The 15,032-nt window shown below is 39.1% G+C and overlaps 1 protein-coding gene across 1 annotated transcript in view; it reads left to right on the plus strand.

Moving 5' to 3' along the window:
• pnt (ETS transcription factor pointed) overlaps positions 1–14,056 on the plus strand; it is a 677,261-nt gene extending 663,205 nt beyond the window's left edge. Inside the window, exons 7-11 of the mRNA XM_071598027.1 lie at positions 4,647–4,796; positions 6,885–7,265; positions 8,912–9,166; positions 9,967–10,291; positions 11,840–14,056. Coding sequence (XP_071454128.1) covers positions 4,647–4,796; positions 6,885–7,265; positions 8,912–9,166; positions 9,967–10,291; positions 11,840–11,903 — 1,175 coding nt within the window. The 3' untranslated portion in view covers positions 11,904–14,056. The remainder of the gene's footprint in view (positions 1–4,646; positions 4,797–6,884; positions 7,266–8,911; positions 9,167–9,966; positions 10,292–11,839) is intronic.
• Positions 14,057–15,032: the final 976 nt, after the last annotated feature.

The following is a 15,032-nucleotide window of genomic DNA, read 5'->3' on the forward strand; positions in this document are numbered from 1 at the left end:
AATCTGGTCAGATATATCGGGACACGTTCCGTCAATTGTATTTTGATATTCAAGCCCATTTGAAATTTTTTTAACTGAATAATATATTATGATATATGTTTATATACTGAATAATACATTTATTTTCTGAGCATTAGCCCTCGATTTTTGTTCTTTCATCCGCGTTTCAGCGATCGGGAAAATGGATGTATACTAAAAACAAATTATTGTTTCGTTTCATTGAATTTAAACTATACATTAGATTAACTCGTGGAGAATTAAATGGTGCGTTTGATTCCTGACAAATTTTTCCTGTTGAATCATCGCACCCAATGACTCATTATACTACAATGAATCAAAACTATAATCAAACTTAACTGGTGGATGACGTCCGACATGTATTAGAGACATAAAATTTTCAAATTGAAGGCGTCGTTCAATTGATGGCTTAAGGGTTTCCTGATACAATTAGCGCTTAATTGTGTAAATAGATTTCGTATTTTTAACTTTCCAGACGGCCTTGGGAGGGTGCCAAGCGGGCCATGGTCTTGCAAAAGCCCATTGCTCGTGTTTTTTTTCGGATCGTGATTTCCCGTTTTCCATTGAGTGGAAGAAACCAAGGGACTCGTTGGGAGACCGACGTGGAACTAGCTATGGTTTCCGAGAAGTCGATTCCTCCCGAGATGGAGTTAAGGCATCGCCCACCCTCCTTCGAACCCATCTGCTCACGCCGTAGGATCATGATCCGTGTCTCACATGGTTTCCAATGGGGTTCGGAATTCACCCGAAGCACTGGAGACGCGTGCTCTCCCGCGTGTAAACTTAGCCCAGAAATCCGCGTCAGCCTAGCGTTGGATCCTGATTCACTCCCTTGGGAATTTCTCGGAAGGCTTTCTTTAGTCCTCCGGTCTTTCCCCGTGTTTCCCTAATCTTTTTAAGTATTGGAGGGAGCAGGCCGTTCAGTGTTGTGTTCAATGCGGCACGCCAAGAGGAAATTTTTGAGTAGTGGTCGTGCCACGCCATTAACTGTGCTGACTTTTTGAACCACAGTGTGCTTATAATTTTCAATTTCGCGCCAATCGAGGATTCGTCTCAAGACAATAGAGAACGCTCGGCTTAAAATATCAGTTTAATTTATTTATATAATGTGCGAGAATCGGTTATTCTCGATAACAGAAATCATATCGCGTCATCATGGGTATTTCAATTCTTAGGTTGGTTTATTATATAGCCCTCCATTCTGTTTTTATTAATTCACTTCCCTCTGCATGATAATAGTCCAAATCACGTGAGAAAAAATGAAATGTCGTAAAGAAAGCCTAAATATTATTAAAACTGGCTCGTGAGAATATGCACGTATACAGCGAGTAGATTGGGAGCACAATTAGCTAGACATTTCAACCAAAATAATATTATTTCTTTAATTGTATTGATGCTAGTATTTATTAAAATCGGGTTTATTTATTGAAAGAATTTTAGCGTATTCTTTGGTCAAGAGAGTGAGTGCTGCTTATTGAGTGCTCGAAAAGAGATTTCCGGGAGATTTCAAATACGCTACCATAAAAAGAAGCGTAGGCTGGAAGGTAGGCAATGTTAAACGCGTAAGTAGACGCGACCAGGGTTTCAATTGAGATCGGTTTAGTATTCCGTTCCATAAAAATCGATGCTCCAGTGCGTAGGTATGTGGTCTATGTGTACTGCCCCATAGCCCCGCATAGGGTCGCCACCATTCGGGTACGTAGACATATCTATCTCTCAGAACGAGTGGACAACGACTTGGTTTCGTTCTCCCGCCGTCGCCGATTCACCGTATAGATGGCATCGCGGCGTAAGCCATTCCGCGTATCGCGATCGTCAAAAAGAGTGTCTGATTTGGATGTTGCCATAAAGGGGGGCGTGTGCACAAGGAGGGAAGGAGGGGTCGGGAGGCATTGTTCGTCCCGGCCGATGGGGAGGAGAGAGTGGGGGTGAAGGGGAGGGGGGGGGGGAAGAAAGAGGCGTGGAGGGAGTAGCTGACGGAACAATGGCCGTCGGATGATTGTTGCGTGTCAGCGGCCGATTGGAGAAGGTACCCACCCGATACGAAAAGAATCGTAATTAACCCCACTACTGGTGGATTAATGCCTCGCTTTTGTTCTGGGCGTAGAATGGTGGTGCGTCATGGACGCCTACGTGCGTCACGGCTTTTTTCCCGCTATGAGGGAAATGATGATGAAATATATATATGTTTTACCCGAGATACATAGAAGCATCGAAGAAATTCACCTATTGTTCGATAGTAAGTAGGGTGTGAAGGAAGAATTATGTATACGTTTCGGGCATCCATAAATACCTTTACTTACGGGATTCACTTGGGAATGCTGAAAATCTCTCTTCATTCTTGAAATTCTTCCTTCGAATATCCTTTTTTGTGTGGAACATCCATCTTACCCGGTAGTATAAATTTCAATTTAACTTTGAAGTCATAGTTAAATGTTTTCAGTGTATCTAAGTTAGTGTAAGATCCCAGCCCTATGGCGTCGTCAAAAAACGAACATTGACAGGCAGCGAATATCGGGAGTGCCCATGAGAACAAAGAAGATGCATATCTATATTTTTATCTTCAGTACCATATACTCTGTCGTGTATTAAAAATACCAATTGAAATTTGCCTAATTGCTATTAATTACTCATGAGTTTAGTATAATACTTAAGTGATGCAGGAGAAATTAAGACATTTCAACGAACGACATTTTTTCTCTTAAATTCTTGAGAGTCGACTACTAAGTTGTCTAGGCGCCAGAAAAACTCCGTATTCCTCAGGGTGGAGCTCGTATAGCCCTGTCTCTTCAGGTTAAGGAAATTAAACATTCGTAGCATGGAGTACTGACTCATGACAAGGTTTCAGGTGTGAGAGTGGACAAGTTGGTAAACCCACTTGCCTATGGGTACCCATAAACTTCTGTGGTTTCATGTGAAAAGACTTTTCATTACTTAGTTATTATTCTGTTCAATGAAAGCAAAGCTCAATAATTATGTAGTTAGAAAGGCTTTCATTTCGAAGAATGTTTCACCTTATCTCGTTGTGATGGCACTCATCTGAGATGAAATTAATTGAAGCAACACAAGGCAAATTCAGAACCTGTGTGACTTAGGGCAATTACGTCGATTATCTCCAGCCGAGACCATATTAAGTATCTTCATGGATGCGCAAATGACGTTTTCAAGTGAGAGCGTAACTATTATGCACTTGAAACATTTCGCAGAATCCGAGCCTCACGTTGGCAGGCCACGTTTTATCTCATGATCACGCTCCTCGTAATTTACCGAGAAAAAAAAATGTGGCAACGTGCGCACGCACGACGCAGCCTGGAAAGGAACGCGCCAGGTCCATTCACATTCGCCCCCCCCCTTCCTCGATCTCCTCCCACCCGGACAAAAGATATCCCCCTCCCTATACCCCCCAATCATCATCTCCGAAGCCTTCAGGAAGGCCCGGAGTCGGGAGGATAACGCAGCCGATCTCCCACGCTCCCGTGCTATTGGTCGGGACTCTGGGCGCCACCCCAAAGTGGGCGGGGCAATGCAGGGCTCGACCAATCGGGTTGACCCAAAGGCGGGGGGAGGAGGGGCGACGCCTCCCCCCATTGCGAGCAGATCGCGGCCGAGAAGGAAGGTGGAAGGGGTGAACGATATTGTCGTCCTGCGTAAAGAGAAAACCTCGACCGGGTATTCTAATCCCCTCCTTAAAAAGAGTTCTGACATTTTTTGTCTTTCTTGTTTTGTTTCGTGAAAATGACCGCGTGATGGACCGCTCTTGGAAATCAATATTTCCATTTGAGATGAAAGAATGAAGTTGGTTATGACATTGTTGCTCACTCCTTGTTTGATTTTTGTTTGCACCTCTTCACCCTAAGGTTTTAGGCAACAGGGAAACGTTTATAGAAAGTTTTCGTTCCAGTTTCGTCTGTCATCATAAGTCAGACTCATGACGTGACCCTCGGCCAATTGGCGACCAGCAGGGCATCACTTCCGGAAAGTTCGAGATGAGAATGGTAATTCGAGTCTGGTAAAAATTTGATTTGCTTGTAAAATATTTTCGGTGCATCCAAACCAAATCACCTTCCATCATCACAAATTGGCAGTTCCATGCGGAAAGTGGCCGAATTACCATCAAGAGGAATTGGCATATGGAAGCGTATCATCCCAAATATCAAACTAGCGCTTCTAATTTTACTTAATAAGTACTTATTTAATACTTAGGATTGTATGTATTTTTGCGTTTATTTTATTTTCCATTCAATTTCATCCTACAAATTCTATGTTCTTAAGGATGTGACGCGTAATGAGTAAATGGACGTATGTGATTTGGAATCACTGGTGAATTACATGAGCGATTTTTAGGGGATTTGTAATATCACTTAGAGCGTCGAAGGACAAGGGCATAAGTTATAGTAATTAAATACGTGTGGACGAAAGAAGAGACAGAAGAAAACAACCTCGTTCAGGCACCATGAACGCTCCAAAAAATTAGTTGGTGATAGGTGTCCCTTTCATTAAATATTCCTCGTGAAGCATCATCCACTTCAATGCCAAACACCTACCCCGCTTGTGACCCAAGAGTTTGTATTGTAGATATTGTATTTCTCTTCTCCACCCGTCTGATTGAGTGTTTTCTCTTGTTTCAGCGTACGGCTCGCACCAGTTGAGGAGTCCTCTGTGTCCTTCCGGTGGTGTCGTCCAGCAGAGGTCGGAGGACGAGGCGGCGAGGGCGTCGGAGACCACGCCGTCCCCCGGCTACATCAGCCTCCGGAGCCCCCTCTACCAGGTCAAGGAAGGTGAGTACTCGGGGTGGGGCGGGGAAGCAGGCGAAAACAGCGAAGCCGCGAGATGTGCACGCCAAAATCAAGAGTAGTACTCGATAGAATAAGGCCCACGGGCCGAAAAAATAAGTTTTGATAAAACCGTGTTCCAGGTGTTAATTTGCATCCTCTGGTCGAACGCTTCTGGTCCGTCAATCACCAATAGGAGCTGAAAGCACACCATCAACTTTTAATGGCTTGTCGTGGCAGCCATTAATCATTGTTCTCGAGCCGAATTTCGTTTTTGTTTTTTTTGTTTTGTTGTTTTGTTTGTTTTTTGTAGCCCCAATAGTTTTCACCTTCCTTTTCTATTCAGTCAATCAAATATCTCTTCTCATTTATTCCATTATGCACCTAACCATTCCTTTTCGTTTCAATCCAACTTTTTCTGTTTACGTCCACCGAGAGCAGATTCCTTTAGATGTTATCTTTTCACGTTTTCACGTACCTCAAGTCCATCTTTCACTATCATAAGTTGGCCCGCTGCAAACATGGATTTTGGCGAAGGTCTCTTCCATGTGTTTATGGTCAAGTATTTGTTGGCTGATAGGTTTAAGTTGTTGGATATTTGTGACTTGTAACGTTTTTCTTGTTTTAAAAAGCATTTAAACAATGCTGTTCTCTGCTCATCTCTTTCTCGCATCTATTTTTCATGGCTGATTATGCTTCCAAGGTAGAAGAACTCGGTAATTTCGTCTGTATTTTCACAGTTGCTATTCGGGTCCATTCTCTAGCTTTTCTTTCGCTTATCATAATTGACATTTTTCTGTTTATTTCAAGCTTCCATTTTCCACAGAGTTTTATTCAAAATCCTTAGCATTCTAGTCCCCATTTTTCCGATTTGGCTCCGCTCTAGTCTGTGATCCATATTGATAGGCACCTTTATTTTAATCTCCTTTTGTGGTTACCTTCTTGAAGAGTCGTGATAAGTTCTAAGAACATGTCAAACGAATATAACGGGCGGAGGGGGGGAATATCTGCCAACAACTCGTTTCTTTTTGCACATTTCCTAGGGGACAGATCTGATATTGCGTGTGTTATCGCTTTTCTATCCCCTCATTTGTTCGTAACCATCGGCGCTCCAATCAAAATAAAAAGATGAATCATTTTTCAAAAGATAAAGCAGTATTTAGTTTTTACGACAGCGTTTTTCACGGCGATTACTCATGCTGTCACAGTTACCTGTATGTACTGAAAAAGTAAGCGACTTTAAAAGACAACCTGTATCTTTTTTGTTAAGTAATATTAGAACTGGTAGTGTATCTTTAAAAACATTTACTTTAGGGTAAGTGGGGAGATTTTCTTTTCTGAACAAAATTTCAAATTTTTTTCCCCCTACTGTTCAAATTGAAATTGAATGAAATCACAAAAAAAGAACAAAAACTGTATAATCTGTAGTGATCTTATCATTGATATGTTAATGCAAAGTGAAGTTTCGCTCAAACTGAGATCTATTAGAATTTTCTGGTTTTATATATTTGATGAACTTGCCTACGCGACAAATCAAAACCACAGCTACAAATATTAATTACATAATTACTAACGAAAAATTGGCTAACAAAGTTGATATTTCTCTAATCGGTCTAATTCTATCAGACCACTGTCCTCAATTGGTGGTAGGGACTGCTCAAACTACTGCTAGCCTAAAAGTTAATAAAAGATTTTGGGATCCCAAATCCCTTTTCTGGGGCAACTCATTGTTTAAATGAATGTTATATTTTTTTTAACCAAATTTTGTTTTTTTATGATCTAAAATGAGTATTTTTAGTCAGGGCATAATAAGCTGTAACCATTATTTTTTACCATAACCATGTATGTATACATTTTGTTGTTTTCATATGGCTTATATTATATTTAGATTTACCTTAAATGTGTTTCATATTATAGAATAACGAGATGAAATAACAAATAAATGCAAAATTAATTTAAAATGGCACGCGTCCCCCCACCCCCCACCCAAAGAATTTTATGCAATTTAAAGCAAGACACCCCTGCGTTCTCTCTGTCCTGTCACCCCATGGGGATCCCTCCCGACTGACCAGCGTTCGTTTCCCTACCCCGCAGGCGGCTACAGCGTCTCTATGGGTGGAGGCGACGCGGCCACAATGCAGGCGATGGGAGGAGCGGAAGGTGCGGGCCTGGGCGCTGTCGACGACGACCCTTTCCGGCCGCACCCGCCCACGTACGAGGGTGAACAGGAGTACCACACGATGGACGGCATGGCCCCACCGCCGCACCAACACCATCTCGCGCACCACCACCAGGGAGCCATGCACCACGGTCCGCCCATGCACCTCCACACGCACCACCAGCAGCCCCCGCCCCCGCACCACCACAACCCATACGCCGACCCCACGGCGGAGTTCTACGGCACGCCCGCGCACTTCGCGCAGGAGACCAAGTACGCCGTGCCGCACTATGCCAAGGGATACGGCCGCAATCAGGGTGAGTGAGCGAATGAATGATCCGTGGCTCTCGCGTGAAGGGCCGGTTTTGTATGATATCTCGTTTTTATCGAATGCCACGATGACGTCGACTTGCTCTGAGCGTGGAGATTACCAGCAAGTCAGTTTTCATAAACAATTTTTGAAAATGGTAATCATCGACTCGATAACTTGCGAGGCATAGTAGACGGGAGACTCAGCTCTTAAGTTAAGGAGAACTTTCAACGGTCGGTTTGAACTAGCGATTAAATAACTGACTTAGGGCCTTAACCGGGGTTTCAAGTTGACCATCAGTTTCGTGGGATATCATTTAAACCAATTCAAAGTAATTTTTTTTTGGTAACGATTTTATGCTGAAGATTATAGTTGGCAAAATACTAGCAGTTTTTTTTTGGAGTTAGTCATTATGTATTTAATTATTTGGGGCAAGATGCATGAGTTAGGAAGATGGGAAGTCTTCGAGAGGGAGGTGCCTGAAAAAGACATCAGTGGGCAAAATATTTTTTGGCTGTATTTTTGTCAAAATGGCACAAGCCATTTAAAATGTAAGATTAGCTCTAGTACATAGCAAGAGCAAGAAAACTAGATAGGTTTGTATCAGTACCTTGTTATCAATAACCAGATCAGGAATCCTAGATACTGGTACCTAGTAGCAATATGCCTAAATAATCGTAGGTTATAGTACCCAAGGCAAGAATCCTTGGTATTTCTCTGTACCTTGGTACCAACTTTTGGTTTCATGATATGAAGTCGATTTCAATGAATAGAGAAAGTGTGGGGCTCATCAAATTCCTCTGGACCAAACCGAAAATCATTGCAAATGTAGAAACTCTGCAATAATTAATGCTTGAGCTGTGCTTAATTACAAAATGATCCATATAATACAGTCATCCATTTCTGAGATGGTCTGAGATTTCTTATATCTTCTAGCTTGTGCAACAAAATGAAAACTAAGGTCCTAAAATGATTTTGGTCATTTTCTCATGGGAAAAAAATTCCCTACATAGAGACTTAAATTGGATGTTGTGTATTGAAACACTTTTCCCATCTGGGATAACCTGGGATAAATATATAAACAGCCTAATTGCTTTTTGAAAAAAAATGTAATATCCAGATATAATTTGATTAATTTTCATTGAGCCTTGATAAAAATATTATGTATGGTTAATTAAAAACAAACTATCACTTTTTTCTACTGGCACGTTATTTTAATTTGAATAGTTGGATTTAACGATAATGGTTGCTCAAATTAGAATGTTTTGACTTGTGAATTTTCATGAGACAATTGATTAATATGCTGGTCTGTAGATTTTTTAAAAATATTGTACAAATATGGAAAACATCTTTTTTAAATTCAGTGAGCTTAAATCTGAGTGTAACCAGTATGCGCTGTTGATTACCAAAAGAAACTTGCATAATGATTAGCCCCCAAGTACCATTTCTTCCGTTAGTTATTCAAGGTAATGGAGAATTCTCTAAGAAAGAGAGGTACAAATTCAGTGACAAGTAATAAATTGAAATACTGTCTTAAGTGTATGTAAATCCCTTTTTCAACGATCGTTTTGAAATAGTTCATGCGCAAGTGGTTTTATTGCATTTATTTGGGTTCAACTGATTTTACTTGGATTTTGCTTCCTTGTTTTGCAGGTCGCGTCTACTCTCAGAACCATGACTCATATGGAGAGCCATACTCGGGCAGCCCGCATTATGACTCTGCCCCCTTCCAAACAGTTCCTGCTAGCATGGGGACTGTTCCAACCCCAGGGCCACCCCCTCCAAACACGGAGCACTGGGGGACGTCCCCAGCACCAGATGTCGGCACACCATTCCTGTTGCCAGCAGCCCCTGACTCAGGGTCCGATCACAAGCCATCCCACGGGCCAATGCTGGCAGGATACTCAGGTACTGATTCCCTTAAGGGTTAGAATTCTGAATTACCATTACCATGAATAATTAGGTTCATGGTAATGAGGTTCTCTTTTCATTCATATAGTCATTCCTTATTTGCTAAACCTTGAATGAAAATGTGCAGCTAACCAAATGAGGCATATCTCCTATAGTCTACTGATTACAAAGGTCTTTGAGTCATGAATAGCCATATGTATCTACAAGTAATTGAACAGCAGATTGTGATGGGCCTTTTTAAGTAGAAATGCAAGGTTACACTGTATGAACAAACTAAACACAAGGTGAATAATTCATTACCTTTAACACAATTGTTTAATATATAAATTCATCGAGTGCAAAACATTTTTATTCTGCCAACCCAGTTAGAACATTACCATTTGTCAATTGATATAGTAATTTCCTTCCACTTAAAAAAAAAATAATAGGGATGGTATATCAAATTGAACGGCAAGTTTTGAATAAAATTGTGGCAGGCGCTCATCTAGAGACCAAAATCCTAGGGCAAACTGTAACTACTCTGCGGTATTCAAATTCCAGAGAAACTGGATAGAGTGGAAGAAATAATAATTGCTCATGTTTTCAAAAGCATTCTGTGGGAAATGTAGAAATACGTTGATGAGAGCACATTGAAAATAAGTCACACTGAATTAGGACTATTTTCTACAATTTTTTGCTTGGCAAGAGGTACTTGGGCTAGCATAGCATACTCGAATTTGAAATTAAATTGTGATTTTTTTTTAATAATATCCCCATCATGCCATGTTTTGACATAGGATTTGTGTTGTTCTTTTCAGTGAATTTCAGCGGTGGAGGTGCTAACAGCAGTGGTCCCTGCTTCACTGGTTCCGGTCCGATTCAGTTGTGGCAGTTTCTGCTCGAACTTCTCACGGACAAGTCATGCCAGAGCTTCATCTCATGGACAGGAGATGGCTGGGAGTTTAAACTCACGGATCCTGATGAGGTGGCACGTCGTTGGGGCGTACGCAAGAACAAGCCCAAGATGAACTATGAAAAGCTCAGCAGGGGCCTTCGCTACTACTATGACAAGAACATCATCCACAAGACTGCTGGAAAGCGTTATGTGTACAGATTTGTGTGTGACCTCCAGAATCTTCTTGGGTAGGTTTAGTCTCATTTACTCTTGCATGGCATTGTATTCTGTGAACGGTATCGTGAAAATGCTCGTAATGATTAGGTCACTGGTTTTTTGGCTGGTGGTATAAATTTTAAATAGAAGTTTGATGTGCAAGAGGAGAAAAATCATGCCAGAAGAATAATATTGCAGTGGGAGCATGGTTAACCTTTATGTCCATATGAGAAAATTTTGTGCGAGTAGACAATTAAATGATGAGTGCGGCTGATTTTGTTTTGTTTCCATATTCTATTGTAGTCTCTTGTTCATTGGAATCATCAAAGAAATCCATTAGTATTGTATAGAAATCCTTCAAATGGAGTGAATAGGTGTGAAACTGATGTTTATTTTAGATATTTTGACTTCCTATAGTTCTCATGAAAGGCAGAAAGTCTTGCCTTAGGAGGTATGAGCAGGTTGTGACAGAGCATTATCTTTTAATCTTGGATAAATGTATAATCCAGTTTTCTTATACCAAAGGCTTCTTTTACAACCAATATATAAATGCCAGAAATATACACTTAGTGCTTTAGAATACTGGAGTTTAATCGCCTATCCTGAAACTACAATGAGATGCAAACAAAGTTTTTACAATACGTTCTTTAGAATGAGAATGATAGAATACCGCTGCCATCCTCATCAATTTTTCACAGAGGATAAAACAGATGGTTTGATAATAGGTCAATGTTTGATTTTCTTGCCAGTGAGTAAAAATAATAAAACAGCAACATCTCAGTCTGGAAGGCAGCTACCAACCAGATTTAGGATTAAAAATCTATGATAATGATAACAAATTTGGAAGTATTATGAGGTAAATAAAGGCACTAGTCTAAGATAGGTATAAAATTCTGCTTTACTAACTCTGAATTCATATTGGTGTATCAATAAGAAGAATTTAACAAAATTACAACTGAGAATGGGTGAAGGTTCATTGAAAAGTGTGAATAATTCCAAAGGGATTAATCACACCTACATGTATATAGTATCTGCCGCTAATGCTCACAGAACACAACCTTCTGCAATGCATGATGTAATTGAAATGAGGGGAATTAAGTTTGAACCTTGTCTAAAGCAGAGTGCCGTGGAGCAATATTAAGTTAAATTAAATTTATATGGATAAAAAAAATTAGGAAATAGGAAAAGTCAGAGCAACAAAAATTCATCCTTAATCAAAATCACCTTGGCTCATAGAGTCACCACGTGCTTTCCTCTCTTGATTGATTGGTTGTTCTCCCTTCTTCTTTGTAACTGGCCTCGTCCGTGTCTGGAGTGCCATACAGATCTTCTCGGCTCTTCTAATTTCTAATAGCCTATAATATACATGAATACCTGGCAAAATCCATGTTCCCTCATAAAAATTAGGTAATATCTCATTAATTAAGTGGGCATGTAGTCAATCAATGTTACTCTTCTTTCTTAAGTGATAAATATGTTTTCAAGTGTCAATATTTCCTAAAAAATAACATTAATCTTACTTAAATTTCTGTTACTCTTGTGTACTCTTATTCTAACCTGCACTAAACTTCATGTTTCAGATACAGTGCTGAAGAGCTGCATGCCATGGTTGACCTGAAGCCAGAAAAGAAAGATGATGACTGAGCAATGGAGGAATTTAGATTTGGGAGGTGCTACTCTCTATCACTCTCTCTCTCTCTCTCTCTCTTTTGTGCTTCGTTTGATCAGACAGGTGGAAAAGAAGTAAAGTGCTAAGCATATATAGGAGATCAACGCTCTTCCACTGTGGAACAAATTGTGTGATGTGCGCCTTTTTTAATTTAAAGGCGATGACAACAATAGTTGGGAGTTATTTAAATCATTGTTTTATCATGGTGAACCTGCTGAAAAAAAATTTTATCATGCCAAAGATTATTGCTCCATTATCAAAATGACGTGGTGCTTTTTGATTGTTGCCTTTATTTTGGTTCCTCAGTTGTTGATATATTTTTTTTTTTTGAGTTTGGAAGAAGAAAATTGTCAGAGGCGACAAAGACTCATGAAAAGGATCTCGGGCTTGGCAGTGTTCTAAACTCATAATATTTCCCCACCTTCGGAGGAGCCTCAATGTTTCAATTGACATGACCTCCTCCGTGGCCACATTCCTCCACCTGCTGCCTCATGACGAGACCAAAAAGCTCCCAAAAACCCACCTCTCTCGACTACTCTCATTTATTAACCATCTGGTTTGTCATCAAGACATTCAGTGGCTCAATTTTTATATTCCATGACATTGAGCGCGGGTAGGAATGGATGTCCACGATATTGCCACAACTGTGTGGCTCATTCCGGGGTGAGGTCATGCCCTACCTTTAATCCCTCTCACCTCCCCCATCAGTAAACGTTTCAGCGGTGACTAAAAAAAAACCATTTCGTTTCTTCTTCTTCAATCATTTGCTGTCTGTTCTTTTTATATCTCCCATGACGTCAAAGGGCAATATTGAAACTAAATGTTGCTTTGGTAGTTGGAATTACCAAAGAAAGCCACGAGTGTTATTTAGAAATTTTTGGAATGGAGTGAATGGGGAAAAAAAATAAATGTTTATGTTGGATGTTTTTTAACCTCCACCAGTTGTCGTTAAAGGCAAGCAGTCTTGCCTTGAGCAGCATGGTTTCTGAACTTATACCAGTTTGTCTTTCCACAAACTATTTATCTTAGGAGGTGTGAACAGGTTATGACTTTATTCATTAGAGAAAAAGGAAGCTACTGTCAAGTTTTTATGAACTTTTTAACAGTGCACAAATTGTAAAAAAAAAACCATTTGCTATTTCTGAACTCTTTGATTAAAAAAAATTATCTGAGGCAACAAAGAGAGCATGATTGTATGAACAGATTTTAAGGACTAAAAAAAAGCTCTTATATGCACATGCCAAGAATTGGCTTTTTAATGGCTGTCCACAAAAAACTGCCATTTATTTTTCGTATGTTTGTATTTGTGGAAGCTGTTCTACGGAATAATGCTAATGTACCTTAATTGGCTGTCAAGGAAAAATAACTTTGACAAAAAATGAAAAATGTTTTAGGTTTGTTGAATGCTAATTCAGAAATTTCGGTGTCGAGTGTTTGTTTTTTTAATCATTGATGATGTGGTTAGCACGCATTTAAGAAGAGTGCCTTGTACATAAATACATGCATTTGCTAAAAAAAATTACTCTCAAAATAGGTGTAAATGTTGTTGGTTATTTGTGGTTACTTGTGGAAATAACTGACTCATATTCAATTTCTGAAGCATATTTTTTTCTATTCATTGTAATTCTTGGAAAGAACAGAAACAAAAGCCCCCTCTTTGACTATTTTTGCTAACATGGATAACTATACCCAAATTTTCTCTAATTTAATTTTTGTAAATTCCTGTACCATATACCTATTTTCTATACTTAATTGAAACTTTATTGAGCTTCCAAAATGGTCTTGGAAACGCAACTTGTTTTGATGTCGATTCAAAAATACGTTTTACTTGACTAATTTGCTTGTTGATCCAATTTATATTGTCAAGTAAGTATTTTAACCTATGTTATGGCATTTTGCTATTTTTTTCACTCTTTATCCTGAATACTGCTGAAATTTAGCAGAGTAGAAGGATTACTTGTCCAAGATCTTTGGCAATCCTCAACACTTAAAATGTTATGATTGTGGTTGAAATGTTTTTGAATGAGCTCTTGTATAAAATTTCATTTTAACGAATTGCAATTTTTCATTCTATTGCTCGACAGGGACAATATCTGTCGTTGCTCCTAAAACTTGCTCACCAGTTCAATCATCCAAAAAAAATAAAACCACCAGACTCTTGAAGCCATCAACTGTGCCTAACTTTGAGAAATTTGAATTATCTGGAATCACATTTTATGAGCTTCTATAATCCATCCAAATTGGAAATGGTTGTCCACTGTATTCCCTATTTCATATGACCGTCCCGTATGGTTGGAATCTAAGGAGGAATAGTGGGAGGTGTAAATAAGAATTTCCTTCCCCTTGGATGGATATTAAATATTGAATTTTTATTACAGAATGCTTTCATTTCTATGAAACATGTTTGCTGAAGGATGTTTGGTGTTAATAATCACCACAAAAATTGAAGATTTTGTAAATAGTGTTTTAATTATCCCGAATAAATTTATGGTGACAATGTTATAGATCTGAAAAAAAACTATTTTGTACTCCATCTAGAAGAACAGTAATGAAGTCATAAATGGAAGGCTATCTCTGAACTATTTTCGGCTATTTGGATTCGAGTGTTTTTTTTTATGAGGAGAACATGTTATAAAGTGTGTGTTAAAGTTGGTGGGAGAGTATGGGTGTCAATGTGATTAAATCCATTAACAATTGCTACATTCAATCTATTGCTGAAGAAAACTAAGTCAGTATTTAAAGAAAATTATGACAAATTGTAATGTTTCAAGTTTATATATATTTATATCATACATTTTAAGTAATCATGTGTGTACTTTCTGATGCCAAAGGACAATAGTGAAAGAAAAACATGTAAGGAAGAGTTGGAACAAATGTTTTCATGTGCATGAAGGAATACATTTGTGTTGTGTGATATTTGAAAGACCAGGAATAAACAACTCTGTACTTACAGACATTTATGGAAAATAAATTTTGATGTCAGAAATACCAAGAAAATTCAAACTGAAACAGCTTTTTAATGTATTTCTATTAATAAAACCTGACCATGGTAAGGAAATTTAATTTAATTAATGATATAATTATTTATTCACGTTGACTTAATG

The sequence above is a fragment of the Hetaerina americana genome, unplaced genomic scaffold (genome assembly GCF_022747635.1).
Source record: "Hetaerina americana unplaced genomic scaffold, ioHetAmer1.1.p SCAF_9, whole genome shotgun sequence".
Taxonomy (NCBI): Eukaryota; Metazoa; Arthropoda; class Insecta; order Odonata; family Calopterygidae; genus Hetaerina; species Hetaerina americana.